The sequence below is a fragment of the Stenella coeruleoalba genome (assembly GCF_951394435.1).
Source record: "Stenella coeruleoalba genome assembly, chromosome: 13".
Lineage (NCBI taxonomy): Eukaryota > Metazoa > Chordata > Mammalia > Artiodactyla > Delphinidae > Stenella > Stenella coeruleoalba.
This window is the reverse complement of record NC_137159.1, coordinates 9,477,055-9,488,405: the sequence shown is the minus strand read 5'-3', so window position 1 is coordinate 9,488,405 and position 11,351 is coordinate 9,477,055. Positions and strand designations below refer to the sequence as shown.

The 11,351-nt window shown below is 65.4% G+C and overlaps 1 protein-coding gene across 4 annotated transcripts; it reads right to left on the bottom strand.

Annotated features, from left to right (window-relative positions):
* Positions 1–750: 750 nt before the first annotated feature.
* On the bottom strand, positions 751–10,627 carry SEMA4C (semaphorin 4C). 4 transcript variants are annotated; one of them, XM_079940907.1, is made up of 15 exons: positions 10,179–10,627; positions 8,028–8,173; positions 6,394–6,542; positions 6,005–6,067; positions 5,760–5,858; positions 5,588–5,684; positions 5,349–5,465; positions 5,101–5,252; positions 4,829–5,004; positions 4,411–4,555; positions 4,088–4,310; positions 3,860–3,972; positions 2,398–2,555; positions 2,239–2,309; positions 751–2,111 (listed from the first exon to the last, which is right to left on the bottom strand). In XM_079940907.1, exons 2-15 carry the CDS (start codon positions 8,134–8,136, stop codon positions 1,282–1,284), a joined length of 2,502 nt encoding a protein of 833 aa, XP_079797033.1. In that variant the 5' UTR covers positions 8,137–8,173; positions 10,179–10,627; the 3' UTR covers positions 751–1,281. The 4 variants fall into 4 exon arrangements, with proteins under 4 accessions (XP_079797033.1, XP_079797031.1, XP_079797032.1 ...); XM_079940905.1 differs by having other exon boundaries at positions 8,028–8,176; positions 10,179–10,225; XM_079940906.1 differs by having other exon boundaries at positions 4,829–5,252.
* Between the last annotated feature and the right edge of the window lie 724 nt (positions 10,628–11,351).

The window sequence follows — 11,351 nt, the reverse complement described above, 5'->3', positions numbered from 1 at the left end:
ACCTTAAGCTGCTTCTAGGAAGTTCCCCTCCTCGGCCCCCTCACTCCCATTTCCCCTTCCCAGAGTTCTGGGAAGCCAGGCCCCTCCCGCTCTCCTGCTTCTACTCCCCATGCCCTGACTTCTCCCTTTGGCCAGAAGCCAAGGCTGGCTCTCAAGAGGCTGTGGCCCTGGTCTGGCTCCCAGCCCGAACCACCACTGTGGGAAAACATTGGCGCCTGGGCTGTCCCCCCTCCAGAGAGGGGCACAGGCAGGAGGGGGACCACTGAAGGAAAGGCAGGCTGCCCCAGGACTGAGAAGGGGGGGCAGTCCAGCCCCACTCAACCCACAGGGAGTCTCCCTCTTGGCACCCAGAAGGTTTTGGCCCAAATGTCTTATCTCCGTGACAGGAAGTTTCATTTTCTCCATTTTATTTGTCCATATAAAAATACTCAAATATTTACAACAAATAAATACGTGGGGACACAATAAGTTACACTGTGAGAAGCCCTCCTCCTGGGGCTGGGAGAGGATGTGCCGCGTCCACAGCATGCCCGCCCTCTCCTCCCCTCCCCCTCCCCCTCCCCCCACACCACCTTTCCCAGCCCCGCCAGGGAGGACAAGTATAAAATACCACTGAATCCCAGGGCCAAGCGGGAGGCCCCTCCCACCCTTCCCCCAAACACACAGGAGGCTCCATCTCCCCCCCCCCACCCTGAAAACATTCACAGCCCTGGGAGTAGGACCAGGCCCACCCCAGAGCCCTGGACTCCCCCAGAGGGGCACAGCACCCTGCCCAGCCCACCCCCGTATGTACATGGCTGCCCCCCAACTGGGGACAGGCGGGGGTAGGAGAGGCAAAGTGATACAACCCCTTCCCCTTCATAGCTTCAGTGACCCACCAGGAGGACCCCAGGCCAAGGGAAGACTTGACAGAAACAGGAAGACTGTGTCACACACCCACACACACATACGTGCACACGTCCACAGACACACATGTATGTACACAAACACACCCACGTCTCCAACTTCCGCCTTGAAAGGTTTTGGCTGCTGGGGTCCCGTGCGTCTGTGATTCACAGCCCCTCACAGAGGAGGAAGGTGCCCTCTGTTGTGAGGCTGGTGCCCCGGTGAGCCACACCAAGTGGCAGTGCCCGTGCTGAAAGAGCAGGTCCTCATGGCCGGGCGGTGCCGGGCAGGGTCCGTCCGGGGCAGAGCAGGTGCCCGTGCCATGTCCCTGAGGTAGCTGGTGCCTGTGCAAAGTAGGAGCCGCGCCTCCCACGCCGCCCCGCCGGAGGGGGACCCTCACACCGAGGACTCCTCGGGGTTGGAGTCCGGCAGCTGCTGGCGCTGCTGCAGTTTGCGTCTCAGCTCGTCGGCGAGCTCGGGCAGCGGGTGCCCGAGGCTGCCCCGGTCCTCCCCTCCCAGCTGTAAGCGCACGTATCCGTTGGCATTGGAGTTCCGCCCGCCCCCCAGGTGGAGCCGAGTTGGAGAAGGCAGGGGCTGGCCGGGGATGCCAGGAGGCGGCGAGGGGGGCCCGCCGCCGGGCTGGCACCGGGCGTGTCCAGGAACGATCTTGAGGGAGCCGTCCGAGTAGTAGTAGCCCACGGGGTCCCAGAGTTTCTCGTCCGTCTCGGGGCCGGGCCGGAAGGGGGGACTGGTGGGCTCCTTGGGCAGCTCCAGAGGGTACACCAGGGTCCTCTCGGCTGCCTTGGCGCCCTTCTCCAGCTCCTCCCGCAGCCGCCGGCGCAGGGACAGAACCAGCAGCAGCAGCACAAGGCACACGGCCCCCAGGGCCACCACGGCCAGCCACACCAGCCCCAGGCTCTCCAGGGGGGCCCGGGCCTCCAGGGTCACTGACGGGCCCGCCACCACTGCTACCAGGTAGCCTTCGGCAGCCAGCCGGGCCCCCTGCTCCTCCGAGAAGCAGTGGTAGGCCCCGGCGTGGCGGGGCTGGGCGGCCATCACCACCAGGGCCTGCAGCCGGGCGTCGTAGAGGAAGGAGCCGGGCTGCTCTGCAGGCAGCTCCCGGCCCCCAAAGGTCCAGCGGGCATGGGCGAGGTTGGAGGAGAGGCGGCAGGGCAGCACCAGGTCTGTGCCTGCCACCACCGTGATGTTTTTGGGCGTGAGCCTGACTGCAACGGCAGAGAAAGCAGAGCAGAGAGTCAGTGCAGGAAACCCAGGCCGGGGGGCGGATGCAGACACTTCAGCTCTGGCCCAAGGCCCACCGCCCTGGGAGGGGGACTAAAAAAGACAGCTCACCTTTCTTACTGCCCCGGAAGTTACAGATGCTTGAGGTGTCTGAGACTGTCACGTGCTGGATCAGCAGGGACCTGGTGGGGGAAGCAGAGGCCATCAGCGTCCCAGCTCTAGCCCCCCTCCCCTCCCTGCTGGTCCCAGCACGCGCAGAGCCCCACTCACCCGGAGTGGCCGCCCACGGCCGTGCAGCGGCTGGTGTTGACGTTCCAGGCGCAGTAGGGGTCCCGAGCGAGCACGCAGTCAGCGCAGGAGCGGTACTTCACGCAGTCGGCCAGGGGCAGCTGGACCAGCTGGGAGCGGGAGCCCGCAAAGAGCAGCTTCTGCCAGAGAAGCACAGGAGGGGGGTGAGCCAGGCCCGGACACGGCCTGGGGGCGGCTCAGACCTTGGCCAGGGGGCACAAGGGGCCCAAAAGAGAAAGGGGGCTGCGCTCAAGTCCTGAGGAGGGAAATCTGAGGACTGAGAATGCACGGAGGGCTTACTGCAGGCCAAACGCAATCCTAAGCATCTTACAGATGTGACCTTATTAGAAAGGAACAGCGAACCTGTGAGGCTGAGAAATGTAATCTCACACACACACACACACACACACACCCCTACACACACACATCCCTACAAACACACCCCCTACACACACACACACCCCTACACACACCCCTACACACACACCCCTACACACACACACACCCTACACACACACCCCCTACACACACACACCTCCTACACACACACCCCTACACACACACACACATCCCTACACACACACACCCCTACACACACACACCCCTACACACACACCCCTACACACACATACCCCTACACACACACACACACACACACACACACACACACCCCTACACACACACACTCACTCACTCACTCACTCCAGGACAGTATAAATAGCGCAGGAAGTTCAGTTTCCGCAGGGCCCGCCAGCCTCACAATAGCACCAGCAGAGCATAAGGCGTTTTCCTCTGTTTGAATGGTGATTGCCAATTTGTGTGTTTCTTCAACCACAGACTTTGTTTCTGCCATTATTCCACGTTCTGGAGAAACAACCTGAGCCGCCACCACAGGTGGTGAAAGGCGCGCGCGGGAAGGTGCCACAGGTTCGCCAGAAGAGAGCAGAGCAAGAGCAGAAGTGAGAGCAGCACTTCGGGGAACGGCTGAAGCCGCCGGAGGCAGGGGGCAGGGCTGGAGGGCAACGGGGCCGGTCGGCAAGGCGACGTCACGAGGGCATCACGAACCGACACAGCACAAGGCCGGGCCAACAGTGGCACCGGCAGAGAAGAGGCACAGCGCAACCCCGAGGGGCCTGAAGAGAGCGCACAGAGCAGCTGCCACGGCCCCGTTCTGGGAACGCAGCCCCGCCAGGACCAGGCTATATATGAAACATAACGCCCGGCTGCCAGGACCAGGCTATATAGAAGACATAACGCCCGGCCGCCAGGACCAGGCTATATAGAAAACATAACGCCCGCAGAGCGCGGATTCCGTTAGCGCTCTCATTCCTGGGACCCGCCCCAAGCTACCCGAGGTGGCTCAGGCATCTCCCCACCCCTGTACCGGCCAAGCACACGACCAGGGGTGGCCTGGGGACAGTGGTGGGTGGGGCCTGATTACTACCTTGCTCCGGGACAGGACCAGGCTTTCCACTGGCTCCTGGTCAAACACCTGCAGCTCCTCAATCAGGTGGACCCAGGGCCCCAGGCTCACGGCCTTGAGCAGCCAGCCATCTCCTGTGGGGGGGTGGCGGAGGACAGGTGTAAAGAAAAGAGCAAGAGGCTCTCCCCGCGCGGGGCACACAGGCCTCCGCCCAGTCCCCAGCGGCCTTGCCGCGCCCCCTGGGCCCACCTGTGCCGATGAACAGCACTGTACAGGTGGCTCCATCGAGCCCCGTGACCCGGTCGGCCACCAGCTGGGTGAAGTTGGCGTCTTTCTTCACCAGCAGGGGCCGGCCCCACCGAGGCCCCACCTGCTCCTCCATCAGCGGGTGCTTCTTGATGAAGTTGAGGGTGTTGTCGGGCAGCTCCAGGGAACTGGTGTAGCCGTGGCGCCGGTGCCAGTTGTTGATGCACTGGGGGCGGGGGAGAGGAGGGAGAGGAGGGAGCTATCAGCCCGGCGGGAAGGGCACTGGCGAGGAGGACACAAGCGCGCCTCTGCCCCGGATGACTCACCGAGCCGGGCCGCGGGCTGGGTACCGGGTCGGTGTAGCGGCCCCACTTTTGGGCTTGCTCATGGTACTCCTTGTAGGGCCCCTCGAACACCCTCTGGATCTCTTCCAACTTGTACTCACAGACTGCTGACAGGTCCATGTCGCCCCTGTCACAGCAAGGGAGGGACCCCCAGGGTCAGGCCTGGGGCGACCACAGCTCCGGGCGTGCAGCGGGAAGGCAGGGCCCAAGCACAAGAAGGTCACGGGCCCACGTGACGCGACGGCGGCTCCAAGTGCCACCGGGGACAGAGCACGGCCCGCCTCCCGCGGGGGGCTTTGCAAAGGGGCCAGGCGCCTGGACGTCCCCCGGGGCCTGTCCCTGTCAGGCCCAGCCTGCGGACCCGCTCCTCCCCACCCCCAAGGGCTCCCAGCCAACTCACCACCGCGCCCGAAAAACCCCGAAGAAGGTGGTGTTGTGCCAGGAGGCGTCCTGCAGGGTATGCAGCGCCTGCAGCTGGTTGAAGTAGAGCTGCCAGTCAGGCGCGGAGCACACCAGCCGCGCCTTCAGGAACGTGGTCCACTTCCTCTGCAGCGTCCGCGCGCCCCCCACGTCACCCTGGGGGACAGCGAGGGGACACTGCCGGTCAGCCCCGCCGGGCTCCCAGGGCCGTCCGCCGCGCTCCCGGGGCCGCCCGCCGCGGGGCGTCTGTACCTTGCAGACTCGGGCCACGCGGGCCACCACCTGCTCGGCGTAGCAGTCGTATTCCACGGCGCGCTCGCTGAAGAAGAAGTACACCTTGTCGTCGTCCCCCGTGAAGCTGCCCAAGCTCTCCGGGATGTAGGCGGAGCCCACGAAATGCGGTTCTGCGGAAGCGGAGGAGGGTCAGCCCGGGCGCTGGGCCCTCGCGGCGCTTCCCACCCACGGCTGCCCGGTTGGCTGGCCGGCTCCTCGGGGCTCACCGTTGAGCCAGAAGGCCAGGTACTCCGTCTTCATGGCGTGGTGCGGCCCCATGATCCGCAGGATGACGGGCTCCGTGCCCAGGAAGTTGTTGAGCGTGGCCGAGTACAGCTCCCCGTCTACGGGAGACAGGGGGTCAGCCGGACCAGAAGCGAGGTGCAGTTGCACTCAGGCCACACAGCCCCGGACTGGGAACAAGTCCTGGGGGAACCCCCCAACCTGCAGCGGGACAGCCACTCACCCACAAGGAGGCCGGTGTGGCCCTTAACTGGGTCATAGGGACACTTCCCCTTGCCATCTTCGAACTCGCCACGCTCCAGGGTGAAGGTGAGCATGTCCTAGGGGAAGGGAAGAGGCAATGAGAAGGCGACGGGGATCGGTCGAGGGGGCTGGGGGAGGGGAGCGGCACTCACAATGTAGGTGCACTTGGGCTGGAAGGCGTAGGTACCACAGACATACAGGTGGGATGCGTTATACGGCTGCAGGAAGCGGATGAAGTTAAAACACTCCGTCTGGGGAGAGAGAGGCGTCAGTTAAAGTATGAGGGCCCCGGACATGGGGACACAAGGACCCAGACCAGCACTGGGTCAAAGGGGGCTCTGGGGAAAGAGTGTGCACCATGCCCCCCGCCCCTGCCAGCAGTGTCCCAAGCGCCCACCTGGTTACTCTTCCCTTTCTGGGTGCACTCCGCCTTCTTCTCAGCTGGCGCCTCCCATGAGATCTGGGGGCAGGGAGGGGACACGTCAGCAATGTCACAGGTACATACTGAGCATGTGCTACTAGCAGGGCCCATGGCAGCAACGTGGGGAAGCCAAGTGAGAAGACACGGTCCCCACTCTCTGGGAGCTTATTCCAGCAGAGGTCAGAAGCCCCAGCTGCCCCAACGCAGTGGACCCAGTAAGTGCTGCAGACTCGGGGGAAGCAACATGCTCACCGAGGAGAATGGGGTGGGGGGCAGCTGAGCCGAGGGGACAGCCTGGCCAAGCGAAGCCCCTCCGGGTCCTGCCTCTCTCACCCCCGCGTGCCTCCCGCTCCCCCACCTCTCACCACTCCCTGCAGCTCCAGAGCCTCCACGCTGAAGGCAAACAGGGCCTCCCGGGCCCCTACGTACAGGAGCCCGGTCTGCTCGGTCAAGGTCAGCGTCAGAAAGTCCTGGATGCCCGTCTGGGAGAAGCGCCGCACCACCGTGGCCAGCTCTGCAGGGACAAGGCCAGAAAGAGCAGGGATGGGGTGAGCGGACCTTCCTGGGACTCTGGGAGGCCCCCCCACCCCCAAATCAGCCCTCCTCTATGCGATGGTCACCCCTGGTCCCCACATTAGAGCTAGCACCCCACAGGCAGATGCCAGCCAAGCCCCCTGACTGGTAGTAAAGGGCATTTTCTGAACAGGCTTTTGGCTCTGACAGCTCCACCCAGGCCTCCCTGGCCTTTCCCAGCCGGGGCGGAGGCAAATCTGGGCTGGGGAGGAGGAAGGAAGGATATCTCAGCCACAGCTTCCGGTCAGAGGAAGCCATCAGACCGACGGCTCTCACTCTCAGGGTCAGCAGCACTCCCCCCTCCCAGCTTCCTCAGCTGCTGCTTCCTTCTTTGCTCTGCTGCCTGCTGCCCTCACCAGGGTCCAGCCAGGCCCTGGACCCTGATCCAGTAGGGTAGGACGGACAGAAGTTGTGAGCACTCCTTTGACTTAGGAAACCCTTCCCTCCAGTGAGACCCAAATCCGGGCTGTTAGGGATACAAGCACAGCCGGCTATGGGCTGAGGAGGGACGGCAGGAGATGGAATCGGGCTGGGAGGCCAGGCCAGGGAGGTCAGCGGAAACCAGAAGCTGGGGACCAGAGATGGCGCTGAAGCCTCAGGGCTGGGAAGCCCTGTTGCCATCCGCCAAGCAGTGCGCTATGGTATTCGCGTAGTCACAGGGTTCCTACGTCAGCCCCCAGAACAGCTGCCGACCTGTCCTCAGGGTCCCTCTGAACCAGCCTCACTCTTTGGAGACAACGACGGGCCCAGACACAGGCCGGCAAGGGAAGGCTTCGTTAGCATGGAGAGGAGCCTGTGGGAGGTGAGCTCATCCTGGGCCCCCAGAGCACACAGATGATACAAACACCTGACATCACCTCCGCAGACAGGTGTGTGAGCACAGAAGGGCTGTCAGGTCTGCCGTCCCCCCATGCGAGCACGTGCATGCGTGCGCACCCCCCCCACACTCTAGGGCCACCAGACAGCAGAGTGTCAGGGCAGCAGAGGGACGTCTATTGTATCAGGGTTGCTAAGGGGGCTCCTGGGGGCAGAGAGCTGGAAAGACTTGGGTGCAGGCAGTGACACCCTTCACCTCATGCCCATCCTGACCCAGGTTTCTCTCTTTAGGCTCTCAGTGCTCGCGATAATTCCAGAAGTGAGGCATGGGGAGAGTAATGCAGAATGGTCACTCTCTCTTGTATAACAGGGGCAGCTGAGCCAGGTCCTAAGTGTCAGGAGGGATCCTCTAGGTCCTGGCCTGGACTACCAGTTCTGGGTCCCTAGGGCCACTCACTCACATTCCTCAGTAAGCTGTGTCGCATACATCAGTGGGCCTTGAGCCCGACTGCAGAATACGGCTGGCACGTCCTAGAGGGCAATTCCTTAGCACCCCTCTTCCCCCAGGAGTCCCTCCTGGCCTCCCGCTCCCCGCCCTCCAGGCACTCACCCCCAGAAGATACCGTCTTCCGGGGCACCAGGTTCCACCACACCTCAGCCCCAATGCCCAGGCCCCACAGTCCCACTGCCAGCAGCCAGACGGCCCAGTGCATGGCCATGGCACACGCCCTGGCGCTTAGCTCCAGGCCAGCTGCCCTGCTGGGGGAAAAGAAAGGGTCAGAATCACAGCCAGAGAAAACAGACCGGAAGGGGGCCCACACAAGCCATACCAGGAGGCACCGACAGGACAGAAGACCAGATCCATCCTCCCCAGGACTCCCCCGTGCCCCAGGCCTTGGAGCAGAGACCTAGTCCCCTCTGACACCTGGCCTCAGCCTCTACAGCCTCCAAAGGGACCATGGGGTCTCCCTGGGGGGAGGGAGAGAGCTAAGTCAGCTGCAAGAGCGGACACTTGGACACTCGGACAACCTCCGGGCCCTCCCCGACTCCTTCTCTTCAACAGGAAGTTGTTTAAGAAAATAAAAAGGGGACCCCCCTCCCCGCCTCAGGCCTGATAGATTCGAAAGATTTCTTAAAATAACCTCTGGAGGCAGGACCTGGCCCTACTGGGGCTCCAGCCAGCTCCAAGACCTAATTCTGAGACGCAAACCCCTCAGCAGGGTGATAAGCATGCGGTGGTGCAGGAGGTTGGAAAAGACCCCCAGGGAGGACTCGGCGCATCAGGCCTGCGGGGGTCCCGGCCCCAGCCTCTTGCCTCCCCCAGCGCAGACAATGGCCGGGCAGAGCCCCAAACCCCGTTCCACATCACAGGGCTGAAGTGGGTCCGGGAGCTGGAGGGGCCCCGCTTCCCGAGGCCCCTTTGTTGCCCAAGAAGGAAGGCAGGAAGTGGGTGGGATGGGCGTGGAAATGACCGGGGCCTCATCCTGTTCCTCGCACAGGATCCTAGGAGACACCAGCCCTAGGGCTGAGGGGCGGCGGAACAACGGAGCCGGCTCCGGTCTCATCAGGGATCTCCCGGCAGCGCGTTCAGGCGGGGGCTGGGGGGAAGTGAGGACCCGGTGGGGAGCGCCAGGGGGGTTCCTCCTGGACCGCGGAGGGCGCCCCGAGCAGGGCCGGCGCCTGCTGCGCTCTCCCGGGGTCTTGACGAACCTTCCCAACTCAGAGATCGCGCCCCCAGGACCCCGGCCAGGGCAGGCCATCTGGATTAATTTCCACTGCTCCAGCCCTCCAATGCCGGGAACAGAGACAAAGAAGCTGGGTCTATGCTCACCCCAAAACAAAGGGTCCCCGCCAAGACCCCGTCCCGGGTCCCCCCCGCCCCCCCGGATTCTCCCCTCCCCCAGCTTCGGGGATTTGAAGGCAAACAAAGCGGCGGCGCTGGGAGCGTGGCGGAGCCCGGCCTGCGGACGCCCCCTGTCGGCCCAGTAACCCAGCGCGGGAAGGGCGGGGGGGGGCGCAGGAGATGCGTTCACCACCACCCCCGTCCCCCAACACACCCCCAGCCCTCCCTCGGCCCCTTACCCCAGGCCCGGGCCGGACCCCGCGGCGCGCTCCAAGGCTCTGCCGCCACAGCTCCTCCCCGGAGCAGCCCCGGAGGTGGGGGTGTGTAGAGGGGTGCGGGCTCCTGGCGGCGCGCCCCCCACCCTTGCCCACCCAGAGCGGCGGGCCGCGGACGGCGCCCCCGCGGCTGCAGGGCTAGCGCTCCAGCCGGGGACTGGGCGGCGCGGCTCAGGAGCCTGGCTTTCCAGGACAGCCCGCCTCCCCAGCGGAGCGGGCGCGCGGCCGGGGGGCCGCGGCAGGGAAATCCGATCCCACAACATCGGCCTCCGTCCAAGCCCGCCCCAAACTTTCCGTCGGGGGTGGGGGAGCCAGGGGCAGTTCGGGGGCCTGGAGAAGATCCCGGCCGCGGACCGGACTGCACGAGGGACCCCCGCTCCCTGAGCCCCGCTGCCCCTGACCAGTCCGCGCCTCCGGACCCTGTGGCGGCGGGCGCCGCTCTCCCTGCTCCCCAGCCCCCGCCAAGCAGCCCGCGGGGGGCGCAGAAAGGCGCTCGGGCGGACAGCTGTCCCCGCCGCCACCCCTCCCTGAGCCCCCAGACCCCGTCCCTCGCGCGTGCGGCGTCCCCCGCCCGAGTCGGGGGACAAAGCGGCGACCCCGGAGCCCCCTGGCTTCGATCCCAAGCACACCCGGCCTCACTCACCTCTTCTTCGCGGCTTGAATCCCTGGGCGCCGCCCTCGCGTTCGGCTCCGACCACGGTCCGCCCCTGCCCGCGCGCCGCCGCCGCCCGCGCGCGCCCGCCCGCCCAGCTCCGCTGCCCCTCTGCCACCGCCCCTCGGCCCGGCTCGGCTCGGCGCCCCTGGGCTCGGGCTCCCCGCGCCACCGCGGCGGGCGCCGGCTCTTTCTCCGCCGCGGCCGCGGCTCTCCGCCCCCTCCCCCCTGACGTCAGGCGGGGGGGCTCGACGGAGGTCGGGGGCGGGCCGCGAAGGCCCGCCCCGGAGGGGGCTGCGACCCGCCGCGACCCGCACGCCTACCCGCTCCCCGCCCGGGGGCTCGGACCCCCGCCCCTCCCCGTGCCCTGCCGCCCCGCGCCTTGCAGCCGCGAGCTGCGCCACCGCGCCGGGAGGTGGGGCGGGGGAGGGACTCCTGGTCCTGGCACTGGGGAGTCGGACTCACCGGGTCTTTCCGAAGTGTCCCCCAAGGCCAACCGCGCAGGCTGGGCGGCCGGGCTCGGGAATGGGGCTAAGGGGATCCCCACGCTGAGGTTACTGGAACGAAGGCGTGCGGACCACTTCAGGGCGAGTATCCGAGGCTTCTTTTCGGGGCGGACCAGAGGGGTCTGTCTTTTGGCCCCCAATTCTTCTCCGTTTCTTGGCTCCAACTCCCACTGACCCCTGCGACCAGACTGGAACGGGCCTCACCAGCCAGTAAGACCCCCCAAGTCTCCCCGAGACCTTCTGCCCCTTGTTTCTCACGCTCCAGGCGGAGGGACCTGCTCAGCGCCCCCCGGCCAGCTCCCGGCGAAGACAACCCTGGACTCCGATTGCACAGAGCCTACCCTCAGGAAATGACTCCTTCTGGTGCCCCTGGAAGACTGAATAACAAGTGACATGAGCCCTGATGTTCAGACGAAAGGGTTCTGAGGGGAGCCACGCTGGAGGAGAACTGGCATCTTCCGAACCGCCAGCCTCCGCCCACAGCCGCTCCTAGAAGTAACTTGTAGCCCCGGCCTCCTGGGCGGTGCTGGGGTGTCCTCCTTGCCAGCTGGTTTCTCGGAGCTGGGCAGGTGGACAGAGGAACCCCAGGCAGCCCAGCCCACCGGGACCCGGAGACAGATGCCACCTCCTGGCTAGGGGCAAAGGGCAGAGGTGAAGA

What these genes read in the sequence shown, in the direction of transcription:
- SEMA4C (XM_079940906.1), bottom strand. Translation starts at nt 8,136, where the DNA reads ATGGCCATGCACTGGGCCGTCTGGCTGCTGGCAGTGGGACTGTGGGGC. An exon ending in CTCTGGAGCTGCAGGGAGTG is followed by an intron (nt 6,068 to 6,393) that starts GTGAGAGGTGGG and finishes CCCTGCCCCCAG; the next exon opens with ATCTCATGGGAGGCGCCAGC. An exon ending in CCACACCGGCCTCCTTGTGG is followed by an intron (nt 5,466 to 5,587) that starts GTGAGTGGCTGT and finishes TGTCTCCCGTAG; the next exon opens with ACGGGGAGCTGTACTCGGCC.